The sequence below is a fragment of the Centropristis striata genome, chromosome 11 (genome assembly GCF_030273125.1).
Source record: "Centropristis striata isolate RG_2023a ecotype Rhode Island chromosome 11, C.striata_1.0, whole genome shotgun sequence".
Taxonomy (NCBI): Eukaryota; Metazoa; Chordata; class Actinopteri; order Perciformes; family Serranidae; genus Centropristis; species Centropristis striata.
This window is the reverse complement of record NC_081527.1, coordinates 5,642,980-5,659,902: the sequence shown is the minus strand read 5'-3', so window position 1 is coordinate 5,659,902 and position 16,923 is coordinate 5,642,980. Positions and strand designations below refer to the sequence as shown.

The 16,923-nt window shown below is 39.0% G+C and overlaps 1 protein-coding gene across 1 annotated transcript in view; it reads right to left on the bottom strand.

Moving 5' to 3' along the window:
- carmil3 (capping protein regulator and myosin 1 linker 3) overlaps window positions 1-16,923 on the bottom strand; it is a 193,435-nt gene that overhangs the window by 125,774 nt on the left and 50,738 nt on the right. The window contains exons 8-10 of the mRNA XM_059345443.1: window positions 16,573-16,646; window positions 3,302-3,377; window positions 1,475-1,563 (exon numbers count right to left, since the gene is read on the bottom strand). Coding sequence (XP_059201426.1) covers window positions 1,475-1,563; window positions 3,302-3,377; window positions 16,573-16,646 — 239 coding nt within the window. The remainder of the gene's footprint in view (window positions 1-1,474; window positions 1,564-3,301; window positions 3,378-16,572; window positions 16,647-16,923) is intronic.

Here is a 16,923-nt window from a genome sequence, read left to right as displayed (position 1 = left end):
AGTAGCTGAGCAGGTGTTCGTAATAAAGTGGCTGCTGAGTGTCTAAATATATATATAAATATATATTATATATAAAAGCCAAAAACTGCCCTACGGTTATGGTGATTCCCAGCCCTCCGCTCCCCGTTGATGGTTTTATCCTGAATCTCATCTCTGTTCTGTGGTTAATGGTAAAATTGCCTTCCATCCTGCAAGAATCCCACAGGAACCTCGATAAACTATCAGCCTTTAGTCTGCGGCTGTTCTTGGACGCGGAAAATATGTTCGATCCTCAACTCTCCCAGACGCATCAACTGGGACTCAGTTGCCTGCTCGTCTGTTAACAGTTAATGATCATTTAACAGGGTTGGCCATCAGTAAAATAATATAATCTGAATCCCTAACAATCACTTAATCATATCATCTCAGCTTGGTGTAGCACCACAGTCTCCAAACACTCTTTAATAGTTTCTTTTGTTATTCCATTCTTATTGTGTTCCTCTTATTATCTATTTCTGTTACTTTCTATTCTTGCTTCTCTTGTACTGCTGCGTCAACCGAATTTCCCTGCTGGGAATCGATACAGGTGTAGCTTATCCAATCTCATCTTGACAAAGATTTATTTGCTGGGAATCCCCCTTCACTTGGATGAAAAATCTCCTTCAAGCAAAGCGTGAGCATGTGCAGCCAGGATCACTTAAACTAGCTTTCTTCTGCACTTGTAAACAAGTGTTTGGAATAAAATTAACTCAAGGACTCGCTTTTGTGCAAGCAAAAAAAGCACATATTTACAATGACATAACAAGTGTATTTCAGTGGGAGTCATATATCTTGCTGTTTGAGTATCTTAGTGTGAGGTATTTGGGTATTTTGTTCACTTGGTGCAGTGCCTGTGGAGAGGCTCTCATAAAAAATTACCCTTTCTATTGGAAGAGATTTAACACAGGGAAAGTATAAAAACTGGGTAACCTCATCATTATGCTGCAGTAAATTGTCTTGCCTCGAGGCAGCCAATTCATCTCAATTAATACTAAATAAGGAAACTGCTCTGCTAAATGATACTAGCCATGCATAGAAGGTGAAAAGTCTTGCCAGGTGAAGCCCAAAATTTCACTAATGTCTCGGTGGGGAAACAATACACCTGCCACGAGGCAGACAGGAGGGACCTTTATCGAATAAAAGAGTGGAGGTTAAGAGAGGTGAGGGAGGGAGAAAAGGGAGGAGAGGCAGAACTGGAAAGGTTAAGACAGCAGAGGGAGGGGGAGGAGGTGAGATGAGTTCAGGTGAAGAGGTGAGACGAAAGAGATGGAAGTGAGAATACAAGCAAAGCAGAAAAGGAGACGGAGGGGGAGAAAAGACTAGAGCGGGTGGAGAGGACAAAGGAGGAGAGGTGGAGGAGTGGCGAAAGTGTGAGGAGAGGAAGAAAAGGAGAGGAAATTAGATTAAGGGAGAGGTGACAGGCAGGGCTGATGGTGTCAGGGAAGAGGAAACGTACGATTTCAGTCCTGCATTCTCCAGAGTGAGCTCCTCCAGACTGTTGGACTTGCTGACGGTGTGCAGGACCTGGTCCACCACCTCCGACCCCTGGAGACAAACAAAACAACACCAGATCACGTGACCAGAGGTTAGAAATGGAAAGGATTTAGGCAGGGAAAGTAAAAAAAAAAAGCAAGCTACAGCAAACTGATTGTTTTAGCATTGTTAACTTCTGATTGATTGCAGTTTTACACTATAAAAGCAGCTTCATAAAAACAGTAATTTACTTTTCCTTCATGTAAATTAAGATAAATATTCTCATAGACTGTATATGGAAGCTATAGCATGCATATCATATGAGTTCAAGTTGGGGGACAAAATAAGGGACCAAACCTACAATGTACCCTTACATTATTACAACATTTTCTACAAAGAGACAAACAAAACAACACCAGATCATGTGACCAGAGGTTAGAAATGGAAGGATTTAGGCAGGGGAAGTAAAAAAAAAAAGCAAGCTACATCAAACTGTAGACTATAAAAGCAGCTTCATAAAAACAGTAATTTACTTTTCCTTCATGTAAATTAAGATAAATACCCTCATAGACTGTATATGGAAGCTATAGAATGCATATAAAATAAGGGACAAAACCTACAATGCACCCCTACATAAATTCAACATTTTCTGCAGAGGCTACAACAGTTTGGGATCTTGGAGATTTCTCTATTTTTTGTTTTTCTCTGTGCTCATCTCGCTGGTCTGAAGTAGGAGGGGCTTATCTCTGGGTAATTTCATCCATAGAAGTACATTTCTTTGGCTTGATGTGCCTCTGAGCTACTTTCATAGGAATGAACAGGGTCCCGCCTTCAACACTGTATGCAGTTATCTCCATAAAATCATGTGAACATTCATGTCAGATTCAGATTTAGCTCATATAAAAACCATTTAGAGATCTGATACAAAATCTGATGCTAGTTTTGAGTTGTTTTGTGGCACATAAGGTACAAGTGTGAGATTTAAATAAAGCATATCTAAAAAATATATTTAAAAAAGAAATCTGTTTTTACAGGGCTTGAAGCCAGAAAAGAATTGTGAGTCTGAACAGTTGTCCAGGAGAATATGTTTACAATTTATTGAATGAAGCATTATATGAAGGAAAAGCTGCTTTATATCTTAAATTATTCTCCATGCCAGAGAATGTTAAGCCTTATGTTTTATAAAGAAGTCTGTTTGACCTCAAAGAAAACATTGAATATAAAACAGAAACAAGAGTTTGTTTACCACAAAATTCCACAGGGTACCTTCAATAAAATAAAGTTTCTCTTTTTAACTTAGTTTTGTAAAATTCAAAGCCAAGATTTGTGGGCCTTTAATGATCAACAGATTTAATCTAATGTCTTTCAAATTTATTTGTTTACCGTTTTGAACACTTAATAGACTCACATCATCTAAATTAGGTACATTAAACTAGAATGACTTTTTCAATATTGCTTTTTTTTCTACTTGATTCTCATTTAATTTATAATCTCAAGAGATATAACGACATCCAAGGGAGGATTTATGAGCATGATGCATTGTTCCATAAATAATATTGATTCAAGTTGACTTAAAAAAAAATGCCAACCAATCCTACAAGCAACAGATTTCTTTATACACATTTGGACTCCAGCCTGCCAAATGAGCAGATACAAAAGCTTATTTAATAAAACAAATGTAATCCAATAACACAAAAGGACAGCAGAGAAGAAAAGAGACAATAATGGATAAAAGAAAACTGATTTGTTGTCTCGATCTGGCAACATAGTTTATAAGTGAGGAAGATAAAAAATATATATATTTGCATACTATTCTCATGTCTTTGCAGTGCAGCTTGGTGAACCAGGTGTTGTACGCAATGGATGCCACGATCACCGCCAAGTCCCTGGAATGCAAACACACACACACACACACACATTAGAGATACAATTCAAATCTTTAAATTAGCAAACTCCATCTGCTCGAAACCATTTGATGTCATTGATCCATAAATTTGCATTATCGTGAGCCAAACTTTTTCTCAGCTCCCCGTTTGGTAAAAAGCAGTTTATCATTGTGACAGGGAGTACACTATGGGCAGGGCTGCTTTCTAAAAGATGACTGATACTGCAGCCCTGCTGAGGACGAGAAGCAGAGAATAAGAAGAAGGAAAAAAAAAAAAAAGAGGAGGGAGAAAGATGTAAAGATCGATGCCTGCAGGTCAGTGGATTATTCAATAAAGCCACAGTTTGATCCCGGCTACAGACCTCAAACGCTGCTACATCCACTGCTACACAAACAGACCATCCTGTGTGTTGGTAAGGGAGAGAGAAAAAGAAAGAGAGAGAGAGAGAGAGAAACGGAAGAGAGGGAGAGAGTTTTAGAATCCTCCAAGGTCCAACTAAAGCCACACTGCTGCTACACCTGCTATACATCATCTGACAAACAAGCAGTAACACAGAGAGAGAGAGAGAGAGGAGGGAGGAGGCAGAGAAAAGAGAATAAACCCAGAGAGAGAAAGAACGGAGGAGGCAGAGGGAAAATACAAAGTGAAAGAGAGAGGAAGAGAAAGTGTAATCTAGCCAGGGAGGCTCGTGTTGCCAGTAACTGCAGTAGCCAGGACATTACAGTAGATCTCAGAGGAGCAAAATGGCTACAGGCTGTGTTCCTTTTTTCAATGCCGTGCCAGCCATCAGACCAGTCCACGCTGACTGACGCAGCTGAGTCTGTGCGTGTGTGTGTGTGTGTGTGTACATAGTGAGGACCAGGTCTCGTTTTTAACCAACAGAGTGAGGACATTTTTGCAAAGTGAGGACATTTCGGCATTTTGAGATTTCAGACTTTGTTTTGAGTGTTAAAGGTTACATGATAATGATAATTAACTGAAACTGTATTGTGTGGTTGCAAAACTAACTAAAATTATAGTGAAAAACTAAAACTAACACTGAAACTAAAAAAAAACTAAAGTAAAACTAAAGCATTTCAAAAAAATAAATACTAAACTAAAACTAGCAAACTCACTCTAAAAACTCATTAAAACTAACTGAATTTGAAAACAAAAATTCACAACAAAATTAAAACTAAAACTAATGAAAAATCCAAAACTATTAGAACCTTGCAAGGCAACTCAAAGGAAAGTGTGTGTGTGTGTGTGTGTGTGTGTGTGTGTGTGTGTGTGTGTTCTTGTACTTCCGGAGCATGTTTTTAACCAACAGAGTGAGGACATTTTTGCAAAGTGAGGACATTTCGTCCGGTCCTCACTTATTTAAAGGCTTTTTTGAGATTTCAGACTTTGTTTTAAGGGTTCAGGTTACATTAGGTTTATGTTAGGGTTAGGGTTGGGCATTTAGTTGTGATGGTGAAGGTTAGGTTAAGGAGCTCGGGAACAAGGTTATTATAGTTAATGAAAACGAAACGAAATAACGAAAACTAGAATTGAAAAAACATTTTTGTTAACTGAAATAAAAATACAAATTTTGTTTAAAAAAAAGATAATTAACTGAAACTGTATTGTGTGGTTACAAAACTAACTAAAACTAAACTAAACTAAAATTATAGTGAAAATGTCCTTCATTTTCATCTTTGTCAACTTTTTTCATACATAATGAAGATGGATCAGACAAAGGAAATAAAGGCAGAATTTACTGTGACCTCATTTAATCTCCCACCCAACAAATACCCCAATACAAAAAACTAAAACTAATAAAAACTAAATTAAAACTAAACAATTAAAAAAAAATAAAAAAATACTAAACTAAAATCAGCAAACTCACTCTGAAAACTTTTTTTTTTTTTTTAAACTAGCAAACTCACTCTAAAACTAACTGAATTTGAAAACAAGAATTCACAACCCAATTAAAACCAAAATAAAAAAAATCAAAACTATTTTAACCTTGCTATAATGAGGGCCCTCACAAAGATAGAAGTACAAGAATGTGTGTGTGTGTGTGTGTGTGTGTGTGTGTGTGTGTGTGTGTCTGAGCAGATGATGCACATGTCAGGATTCATCATCGACACGGACTGTTGATTCATGTTTTGACAGCAGGACATGTAATTGACCTCTGTGATGTCTCACTCAGTCATGCAGTGTGTTGTGCTTGTGCAGGACATGAGGACATGTTGGTGCAGCTGGTAGCTTCTTCACACAGAGACGTTTAGGTTTAGGACTGCAATTTAGTGAGATTTAAGAGAGATTTAAGTTAGAAAGAGTTGGATAATGTTCAGGGTTCGTACACTTTAGCAGTGGTCAAATTCAAGCATTTTTCAAGGACTTTCAAGGTCCATTTTCAAGCTTTTCCAGTATCTTCCACCTGTTGTAAATTGCATGTTTTAGATGAGTACTTACATACTAAAAGGGGGAGATTTCACTGAACCATACCAACAGCGATGGTGTTACACTTTTAGGAGGAACGGTCTTCATTTCAGATAGGCTACTCATTATTTTTTACATTGAACATGTGGTTATCTATAGTCTATAGATGGATCTAGTCAGATTGCAAGAGAAATACAGGAAGAATTTCAAGCATTTACAAGCACTTTATCCAAAATCCAAGTACTTTTTAAACCTTGAAAATACAACATTTAAATTCAAGCATCTTCAAGGATTTCAAGCACCCGTACGAACCCTGAACTGTGCACAACGTCAGCAACTGATCATAAACAAAGCAGCATGGATAATTATGCACAGCGTCTCCGCTGATCATAAACATCGTGATTGTGAATTAACCGGCATCGCTAACTGTGCACAGAGTGTCTGGTGCTTGTTGTAAACAAACAGAAAATGCTAAGTGAACACCTCCTGCAGCAGAGGCACATACACACTGTACTACTACAGAGCTAACTGTTAGCCTGTTAGCACATACACACTGTACTGCTACAGAGCTAACTGTTAGAACTGTGTTACTGTGCACCTCATTCCGCGACGCCGGACTGCACTATGAAAGGGCAGAAAATGACTTTGCCTTTGCGGGATCACTATGAACGCCCGAAGGCGAAGGGCTGGCACAGATCTTTCCAGCAATATAGCGGAGATTAGCGGGACCACACTATAAAAAGGGGCTAATGTTTATTGTCGCTTGTGACTAAGCGCTACTTCGCCGGCTTTTACAAATGGCGCGTGTTGTGGCGTAGACTACTACGTCACATCCTGCTTAGCATTCTATCCAATCAGCAACCAGGCTTTTTTCAGGGGAGAAAAAAGACCCTGCTCTTCTCTAGGGACAAAAAAAGTCCGGCCAAAAGACCGCTCAGTACGGCTAATATTCAAATTAGGGGCGTTTCGGTGAATGAGACCCGCCTCATTCCGGGTATTGGACTGTAATGGAAACACCCCTCATGTCTGTTTTTAAGTTTTTAAGCATATCAGGCCTTGACTGGCCTTTAAACAATCAGAAATTAATTGAATAAAATCCTGACTTTATTAAATTTTGATTATGACCTTCTCGTAAGCCCTAAAGACTCCAACATCCAAAAAGAGTTTCTCCAGAGATGTTACAGGAGAAAAGGTCGTGGGGTCCTTCAAATCAAAGTCTCCCTGGGTGCCAGACATCTCTCGGAACATTTCATGGAAATAAGCCTATTAGATTATTTAATAGCTTGTGGGTAAAGTTATGGGAAGGACATGAAGTGTCCACAATAAACAGGGTTCCTCCTCGAGGGAGCATGGATCTGCTCAGTAAATTTCATGGGAATGTGCCCATTAGATTTTCATATTTCTTGCGTAAAAGTGAAATATTTTCCTTATTGTCGGTCGATGGGGGTCATCGAAAACATTATTATTCACCTTGTGGGGACAATGAATATTAATGGCACGTTGTGGGAATATTCTAACCATGGAAGGCGGATATTCTGACCTAATTGGTAGCACTAGAGTCAAAAAGGTCAGAAGACACAAAAATCATTGAGTTGGAGATTATAAATATTCAAAACTGATTTGACAGCAATCTGGCTGATTGTTGAACCATCATGAGCTGTTGGAAGATGGTTGGATTTTGAAGCACACCAGTATCTGGTATGGTAATAAATCAATGCTAGAGTCTAACCCCGTCCAGAGCGTGACTCAGGTCCTGTAGCAGTGACAGGTGAGGCAGATGGTAGCAGTGAGCTGTGGAGCCGCTGTCCTGCTTCAGTAACAGACACAACTAACCAGACAGAGAGCTGGAGAAATTTGGACACTGTATGCAGCCTTATTAGTGTGAATGTGTGAATGTGTGAATGTGTGTGTATGCACACAGAGGACTGATTGTCAAGGCAAGAAGTGCCCCAACAAGTTTTGGGGGCAGTAAGGCGTGGATATTTCTCTGCTACAAAGACACATTTAAGAAAAAAAGAAAGAAAAAAAAATGCAAGTTTTTAGAGGGGGACAGGGTATGTAAAATAAATTTACATTTGTATTTGATTTGGTGCTAAATTTGACCAGTTTTGACCACTAAAGAACTGATAAAAATGGTCAAAAATCCCTCCTAAACACCACATTAAGACACCAAGACCTTGAGGAATAAAAAACAAAAGATTTCTGCAAGAATTGGCTTTTTTGGTGATTGAATGGCCCCCTAATTTTTAATATACCAAGAAAAGCCATACATCCTCTGAAGGCTCTAGGTCTCTAGTTTGTGGTTGAAAAGTTTCATGAGGTTGTTTTTATCCTAGAAGTCACAACAGGTCATTTTATACAGTGAGGTCAAGTTAAAAAAAACCCTCTCACTCCAATGAAATGGCTACTATGGGGACTAACAGCATCATGTGTTAATAAAATCGGCCTCGTTGGTTCCACAAGAGTCTCCAAGTTTCCAAGCCTTTTTAGGGACCAGACATATTCAAATACATTAGGTGGAAACAACGTTGTAGTGCATGAGAAAAATTGCATGGTTTTTGCCCCAAACTGTATGGGATTAGCAGGGGAGACTCGTTGGTACCAATAGAACCAATTTTCATTAAGATATCTTGAGGTCAGAAGTCAATGGACCCCTTTGAAAATCACCATGTCCGGGCATTCGCGGCAAGAATGTCACCTAATGTTGGGGCATTAGCCTCCTTCTCAACAAGATATCACGGCATGGTTGGGACCAATGGATGCCTTGGAATGTCTAATGTCATAAGATCCATCCAAAGCTGTAAAACAGAGCCGGCTATAGCCTCCTAAAGATAGTCTAGTTCAGGGATGGACAACTGGAGGCCCGGGGGCCGCACTTGAAGTGGCCCTCAGTACAACTACATGCATTTGAGCATGAAATCTTAAAAGTGCTGTGTAAAAATGCAGAAATTGACTTCTTGCAATTAATGTTGGTCTGCTGTTCTTGCACTGAAAAAAAATAAATCACAGTAAGTGGTTATTTTTTATTTGCTTCAAACCTTTTGTATTCCTATTTATGCTGTTATACTCTGCAAATTATTTGGTTCTTAAGATAAAACAAGTGCTAGATAATTCATCTTGTTTTAAGAGTTAAATTCTTATTTTAAGTGTTGTTAACATGCTTATTTCTAGATTTAATAATCTTCATTTCAGAAATCTTGTCAAGTGAAATTATCTGTCCATGCAGCAAGATCATTTCCCTCAGATTTACTGTTTTTATCTTGTTTTAGACAAACTTTTTTTGCAGTGTACATGCATTTGAGCATGAAATACGTTAAGTTACTGCACTGTAAACATATTTAAAATTGCAGTTTCATCATATCTGGTTAAGTGCACGGTCCTATATGTGGCCCTGTGGTAGTGAACATGAAAAATTGTGGCCCCCTGCAGCATTTAAGTTGCCCATCCCTGGTCTAGTAAGAATTGCCAGAGGAGGTCCAAATGCATATATATGAAAGAACATAATGTCTAAACCTAAACTGACACACACATGTGCAGTCCCCTCTGCAACATGCTGTCAACCCGCAGACAGAACCGACAGAGACAGGCAGAGTGTGTGTGTCTGTGTTTGTTTGTGAGGGATTCAGAGACAGAGAGAGCTGAGTAAAATGAAAGCGGAGAAAACGGAGGAAGTGGATGACAACAGGAAGAGACAGGGCCAGAGAAAAAGGTGTCCGCTTTCAGTCGGGAGGAATGAGCGGAGACGATGTTTGGACGGACAGCAGTCAGCAGAAAAAGCACCGCTCTGTCGCTCGCGGTAACGGTAGATGGGCTCAATCAGGGTAGATGGAGAGGATGGAAATGTGGAAGGACAAGGAAGGGAGGAAGGGAGTAATGTACCACAAATAGCCTACGGCACATGCTCATTGAAAGACCAACCTTTAGGTCCTTCCTTCAGTCATTTGCACCATTTCTTGATTGTTTCCCTGCACTGTTTTTTGCAATTCCATGCTTACTCTTGTTAAATCTTTGCTTCCTGTCTCTATTTCAGTTGATACAACTTCTCTAGAATTACAGGGGAGTGAGTCTTTAGTACTGGATTGTTGGCTCAAGGGAACAATGTGTTAAAGGAAGATCTTACAAAACAGCATAGGCAGGCAGCTTGCACTGCAAAGGCTTTCTCTTTATCACACACTACATAAAATATCGAAGGAAAAACAACAGCGATGCAGGGATTTTGGCTCTCAATATGAAAGACATTAATATATTCATGAGTTGCTGCTGCAATCGTGCTTCTATGAATGGCTTTTTGATTTAGCAGCATAGTAGGGCTTCGCTCCTATAATGAGAAATGCATTTTTAAGTGTGAATACGTCCTCTCCGGTCGGGATTGTTGTTTCTACACAGGGAAGTAGAAAGATTTCCATAGGCCTTGGGGTTTTCTAAGGACAAAACATTCCTCAAAGAAAAGACAAGAAAGTTAGGCTGAATGCTCCATTTGCATGTCAGCTGTCAAATCTTTCAATGATCGGCAGCACTCGAGCGACACGTACACTTTTCCCTCAATATGTCAGGGAGAGGAAATGGGGGAGTTAAAAAGATACCAGCGGGGTGGTAGAGGAGAAGACATATGGCGTTTTACAGCTGTTTCCCAGCACTGGATTCCGCCTCTGACAGGCTGATCATTCCCCATCTCTATGATCTTGCCAAACTTCTAACAGAACGGAACAGAGACAAAGGACAGCCAGAGAGCCGGAGAACGAATGACAGACTAATACACTTAACATTTTACCCAGGGAGGGTCCTGTTAGACGAGCCACTCTAATGTTGGATAAGACGAGGGATGACAGATGATGAGATGCATTGTACTGTCTGGAAAACATTTTTGTAAAACATGATGCAGAGGACGGAAAGTCTTTCAAAACTACAGAGTAGTCAGAAAGTATTAGGACAAGAAGTGATGTTTGATGTTTTGGGTCTGAACTCCAGCACAGTGGATGTGAAACAACACAACTTCAAACTGCTGAATTTCAGCTTTAGTAAAGTTCCCAAACATTTCAGTCCTGGTTGATTTTTTTGCCAACTTTGAAGAAATTCCCTGAAGGCATTCCTGACATATTGCTTACACAAGAATGGGATCTTTGACATCCTTGAGTCCAAATGGACATTTGTGACAAATGAATTGAATTCACAAGAATGGGGTGGATGGACAGAAAACCTGATAACATAAAGCCTCTGGTCACAGCTGGCAAATAAAGAGCTAATAACAATTCACAGTCAATTGGTTGTTTGTTGTTCTGGGTCTGAACTCCAGCAAAGTGGATTTGAAGCATCACAACTGTAAACTGTTGAATTTCAGCTTTAGTAAAGTTCCCAAACATGTCAGTCCTGGTTGATCGGTGACACCTGTTGGTGATAATGACAAATGGATGTTCAGTTACATGTCCCACAATCTCGGCAATTGGTCTTAGCGTATGAATTCCTCATTTATAACCGATAAATATCTTTTGTCAGGTCACAGTGACCTTGATTTTAACATCCAAAATCAGTTCATCCTTGAGTCCAAGTGGCAATTTTGGGGGATTTTTTTTGCAAACTTTGAAGAAATTCCCTTCAGGCATTCCTGAGATATTGCTTAAACGAGAATGGGATGAACATATGGTCACAGTGAACTGGACCTTTGACCATCAGAATCGAATCAGTACATCCTTGAGTCCAAGTGGACATTTGTGATAAATTTGAATTCTCAAGAATGAGATGGATGAACAACCCCAAACATTTCAGTCCTGGTTGATTGGTGACAACTGTCTTTTTGATAGTAATGGCAAATGGATTTTCAGTTACATGTCCCACAATCTCGGCTATTGGTCTTAGCGTATGAATTCCTCATTTATAGCTAAAAATGCATTTTGTGATGTCACAGTGACTTTGATTCTAAAATCAGTTCATCCTTGAGTCGAAGTGGCAATTTTTAGGTTTTTTTTTTAAAACTTTTAAGAAATTCCCTTAAAGTATTCATGACATATCACTTACACAAGGATGGGATGTGCATATGGTCACAGTGAACTTGATCTTTGAACATCAAAATCTAATAAGTACATCCTTGAGTCCAAGTGGACGTTTGTGACAAATCTGAATTCCCAAGAATGGGATGGATGGACAGAAAACCTGATAACATAACGGCTCCGGTTCCCTTAAAGTATCCCTGACATATTGCTTACATATGGTCACAGTGAGTCAAACCTTTGACCATTAAAATCTAATCAGTACATCCTTGAGTCCAAGTGGACGCTTGTGACAAATCTGAATTCCCAATTATGGGATGGATGGACGGACGGATAAACAGAAAACCTTATATCATAATGCCCCCGGTCACAGCTGTGAATTTTTATTAGCTCTTTATTTGCCATTCAATCAGCATCAGATGATCGCCAATGGGTTCCAAGATTGCATTTCGGCCTGTGCGTTACGCCTAATTTGCTCTGCACACTGAATGTTTCCCTGCATGCAACCAAAGCCCTCTCAAGGGTGACTGGTCAATACTTGGACTGTAAACGGACTTCAAACAGAAACCAGAATACTTCCAATACCAAAATCTTGTTCCACTGCCGACAGATTCTACATACTTATGTGGATATCAGTTTATAGAGATTATAGGTCCCATGACATGTGCCACATCGACCAGTGGGTCAGCAAACACTCCTTAAGCAGCTACAAGAAAAGCATATATCATGTATCTGTTAACAATGCACCCAAACAAAGAGGAGGGAGAGGAGGATGGATGAGGATAAAGCGCTGAATTCATTATCAGGTTACACCAGTATTGGTTGGTGTCTGCCACAACATGTCCGGTGTGTGCACTCACCTTTCCTGTCAATGCATTGTGTGTAGAGGTGGCAAAAGAAATATTTTCACAAAAGGATAATATGTCTTATCTTCTACAATTCTAAATAAATATTCAGGTTCTAAAAATGACAAAAACAGTTGTTTTTTTTACATCATTTAGAAAATGATGGCTTCCTCTCGCTAGGCAGGGGAATCAGATAAATCGGAATTGTGCCACAAGGAAAGTGTAGCTCCAGGGCTTAGTAAGGCGTTCATACACTGTAGTGAAGCCTACGGGCAAATTCTAAATTGACTAATTCCCAGGAAATAATTAGTTTGACATAACTCATAGATAGATGAAGAGTTTAGTGAATACATTAAACAAGAGGGGTCATGTACACCAACACCCACAGACTACTAAAAACAGAATAAAAAACAGACCATTGTTTGCAAACTGTAGTACTGAATTGCAAGGTTTCCACTTTGAACCAACGCTGGCAAAGAATATTACACTGGTCCATAGTCTGTTTGATTTAGAAAGGCATGTGTCTGTACAGTGTTGTAGATAATGATGGATTTCTCTTGTACTAGCCTTGTAGCAAGAGAGTATAGTCTGTTTTTCACTGTTGAGAACATTCAATTATCAAAAGCACAGCGGCACAGAACCAGAACCTCTGGACCAACTTCTGTTTCTACAAAAGAACTTGTGTGGGAAAGGTGGATTTGATGTAGGCTAACAAGTGTTTCAAAATTGCCCCTTCACTCAAAATGTGTTTTTGCTTACTGTTACTTCACTTGGAAGTTTGACCTTCACTGTGCAAAGTGGTGTATGTGCAGAGTTTGACAATAGAAGACTGTTTTTCAATCATCAGATGAAGGGGGAAAGTCTCTCTGAGTACCTTAGAACTGTGTAGGTACCATAGACCAGATATTCTCAACCTTGGGGTCCCGAGATGATTTCTGGGGGTCGCCAAATCATTTTGGAAGTCAGCTCTGTCTCCACTGTGTTAAAGTGTTCATGTGTTCAAGTCTTTTTGGTCGTTTTGAGTCTTTTTTTGGTAATTGTGTCTTTTTTCTCATTTTGTCTTTTTGGGGGGCATTTTGTGTCTTTTTTGGTCGTTTTGTGGTCAATTTGTGTCTTTTTTGGTCATTTTCTGTCTTATCTGGTCATTTTCTGTCTTTTCTGGTCATTTTGTGGTCAATTATTGTCTTTTTTGGTCATTTTTTCCCCTTTTTGGTCATTTTGTGCCTTTTTTGGTCAATTTGTGTCTTTTTGTGGGCATTTTTTGGTCAATTTGAGTCATTTTTTGCTTAATCTTATGGAATTTTTGGGTCATTTTTGTCTTTGTTTATCATTTTGTGTCATTTCGTGGTCAATTTGATTCTTTTTTGGGTAATTTTGTGTCTTTTCTGACAAATCCCAAAGTATCAAGTTGTTACTTTCCAAGGAGTCTCTGGCTTGAAGCTGACTGTTACACACTCAGGAGGTCAGAATGGACCTTTAAACTTGTTGTCTGCTTCATTATTTGTCCAAAATTTATCGTATCAACTGAGTTTGTCTGATCTGAACTGTGAGATTCTGTTCAGTGAGCAGGGGACAACATGCATGTTAGATTGGGGGTTGCGACTCAAAAAGGTTGAGAACTACTGCCATAGACTACAGAATAAATGGATGTAGTCTATGGGACGTCACCTGTAGCTTCCCAAAGAGTCAAAATAAAGTTCAATGAGCTTGGCTCCAACCATCGCCATCTTAGCAGCTCCTCCTAACTCCTGGCTAATCTAAAATTTTGCATGATGGAGCACGGGTAAAATGGGGCACTTTAACATGGGAGTCTATGGAGATGGACTCACTTTTGCAGCCAAGTGGTTATTTGATGAACTACAGTTTTTGGCGCTTTATTTTTCTGCCTTGGCGGTTGCCACTTTGTCTGTACCAGCAGGATTCGTGACAGCAGATCTAGTTTGGAGCCAAATGTGTCCCAATATTCAACTTACACAAGTGTGATGTGGGAACTTGAAACCTCCAGTGCACATCAAGTAGAACTTTTCAGTAAAGTAAGAGGCCTCTTGTGTCTAGTAGTTAAACTTTTGAAAATCATTTGCATATTCATACCAATCTTTAAACTTTTTATGGAATTATATCTACATTGGGCCATCCACTAAAATGTTCTTGACTGGCAAAGTCAGCACTTAAAACTCCAGTACAGCTAAGTAGGTATTTCACTTTCTGAAGACCAGACCAAAGTTAAAAATGGGAAACAATTAAAGTCCCCCTCCAGACATGTTTTAAAGTATGTAAAAATAATCTGCTATGATTAATATTTTATTTAACATGGTTTTTCCCACATAAAAAGTAGAGATTTTTTTTTTCAAAAAGGACCTGGGAGCCCATCTCTTCCTCCCCCACTGAGAAATTCAGGATCTGTCCCCCGCCCCAGCCCACCACTGCTGCTGCTTGTGTACTTGGTCAACAGATTAAAGAGTAGTTTGGACCGCAGCAGTAGTATCTACATGTGGTCTGTTTTTTCTGTAAGATGAAAAATCTGCGAGCCTCCAGACTCCAGAGGAGTTTTCTGTTGTGAACTAGCTGACGTATCAGAATGTTAAGAATCTTTTACCTTGTTTACGTTGTTTGTCAGCTTGTAACTGGCAGTAGCTGACACAACATTAGAGGCTGTGAAACATACTATAATATCTGTTACACCAGGGGTCTCAAACTCAAATTACCTGGGGGCCGCTGGAGGCAGTATCAAAATGACCAAAAAAAGACACAAAATTACAAAAAAAAGACACAAAATGAAAGAAAAAAAACTAAATTACTTTAGTAAGACACAAATGACTGTAAAAAACACTAAATTACTTTAAAAAGACACAAAATGACAAAAAGGACACAAAAAGACCAAAAAATACACAAAATTACCCCCAAAAAATACACATTATTTTAAAAAGATACAAAATGACCCCAAAAAGACACAAAATGACAGAAAAAAACTAAATTACTTAAAAAAGAAACAAAAGAATTACCAAAAAGACACTTAAAAAAAAAGACCCAAAATGACCAAAAAAAGGCACAAAATTACTAAAAAAAACAACACAAAATGACCAAAAAAAAAGACAGAATTACCAAAAAAGACAAAACATTTTTTTAAAAGACAAAATTATTAAAACAAGACACAAAATTACCAAAAAAGTAATTAAAGGGACCTTCCACACACAACACGGTAAAGTGCCATTCATATAAAACTCACATTAAACTTTCATATCAAGGTGGGGGCCACAAAATATCGTCACGAGGGCCGCAATTGGCCCGCGGGCCGCGAGTTTGAGACCCATGTGTTACACTGTGTTTTTGAGCTCTGTACCGACAAGTTTGCTCTGCTTTTGAGCTTTTAGTTTTATTTTACATCTTTGGATTGGCTTTTTTCAAAGTAGTAGCTATTCTGGCGTAGGTTTGAATCTCATATTTTAAGGGAGTGCACACACACACATTTCCCCCTTCAGCTGGGAAATTAGGAAAAGTGACAATCTGACAAAACACATTCTGGAGTGGAAGGGGACCTTAAAGATGGCTGCTTCTCTTCTGGCAAAGCATCACATAGGAGAATGCCAAATATCTGCTTATTTCTGTGGGTTACAGACAGCCACACTTTGGCTGCAACAGAACAGAACTGACAAATATCAAATATAATGAGTTTGTGTTCACTTGTCCAATTACTGTCTGTCCCCTAAATGCCCGCTGATGTGAATGTAAACTCCCTCAAATTATTGCCGAAAGTCAGCACTTTACTCTCATTTTCACTGCTTCATTTCAAATCTAATGTGTTGAGTAGATGGCCAATACACACACACACACACAAAGTGACTGCGCTGTAGGCTGCAGCAGTCTATGTTTGGAATAAGTTAATTGTGTCTTTCCAATCAGTGCATGCTGGCATACTGTAATCAGCCTGTGTGTGGTTAAGATGTCAATAAAGTATGTCACCTGCTGTCGAGATGGCTGAAATCCAGTAAATTGAACTCCCTGTTGTCCTGAGAGTGGTAGATGGTGTCGACATCCTGGAACAGAGGAGGGGAGGAAGAGAGGAAAGATGAGAGAAAAGAAACAAATAATGTGTCACTGAGTTACAGAGAGTGAGAGAGATGGGACATAACATTTAAAGAGGTGTGTTTTCTTGATTTTTACAAAAGAGGGGAATATTTAAAACACTGACATGACATTTACTTAAAAAAAACACAGAATCTTTACTCAGGCTGTTTCTAAGTAATATTTATTTAATAGAACCACTTTTTTATGAAAATACACAAGTAAATTGCAGATTCACTGATGTCCCTC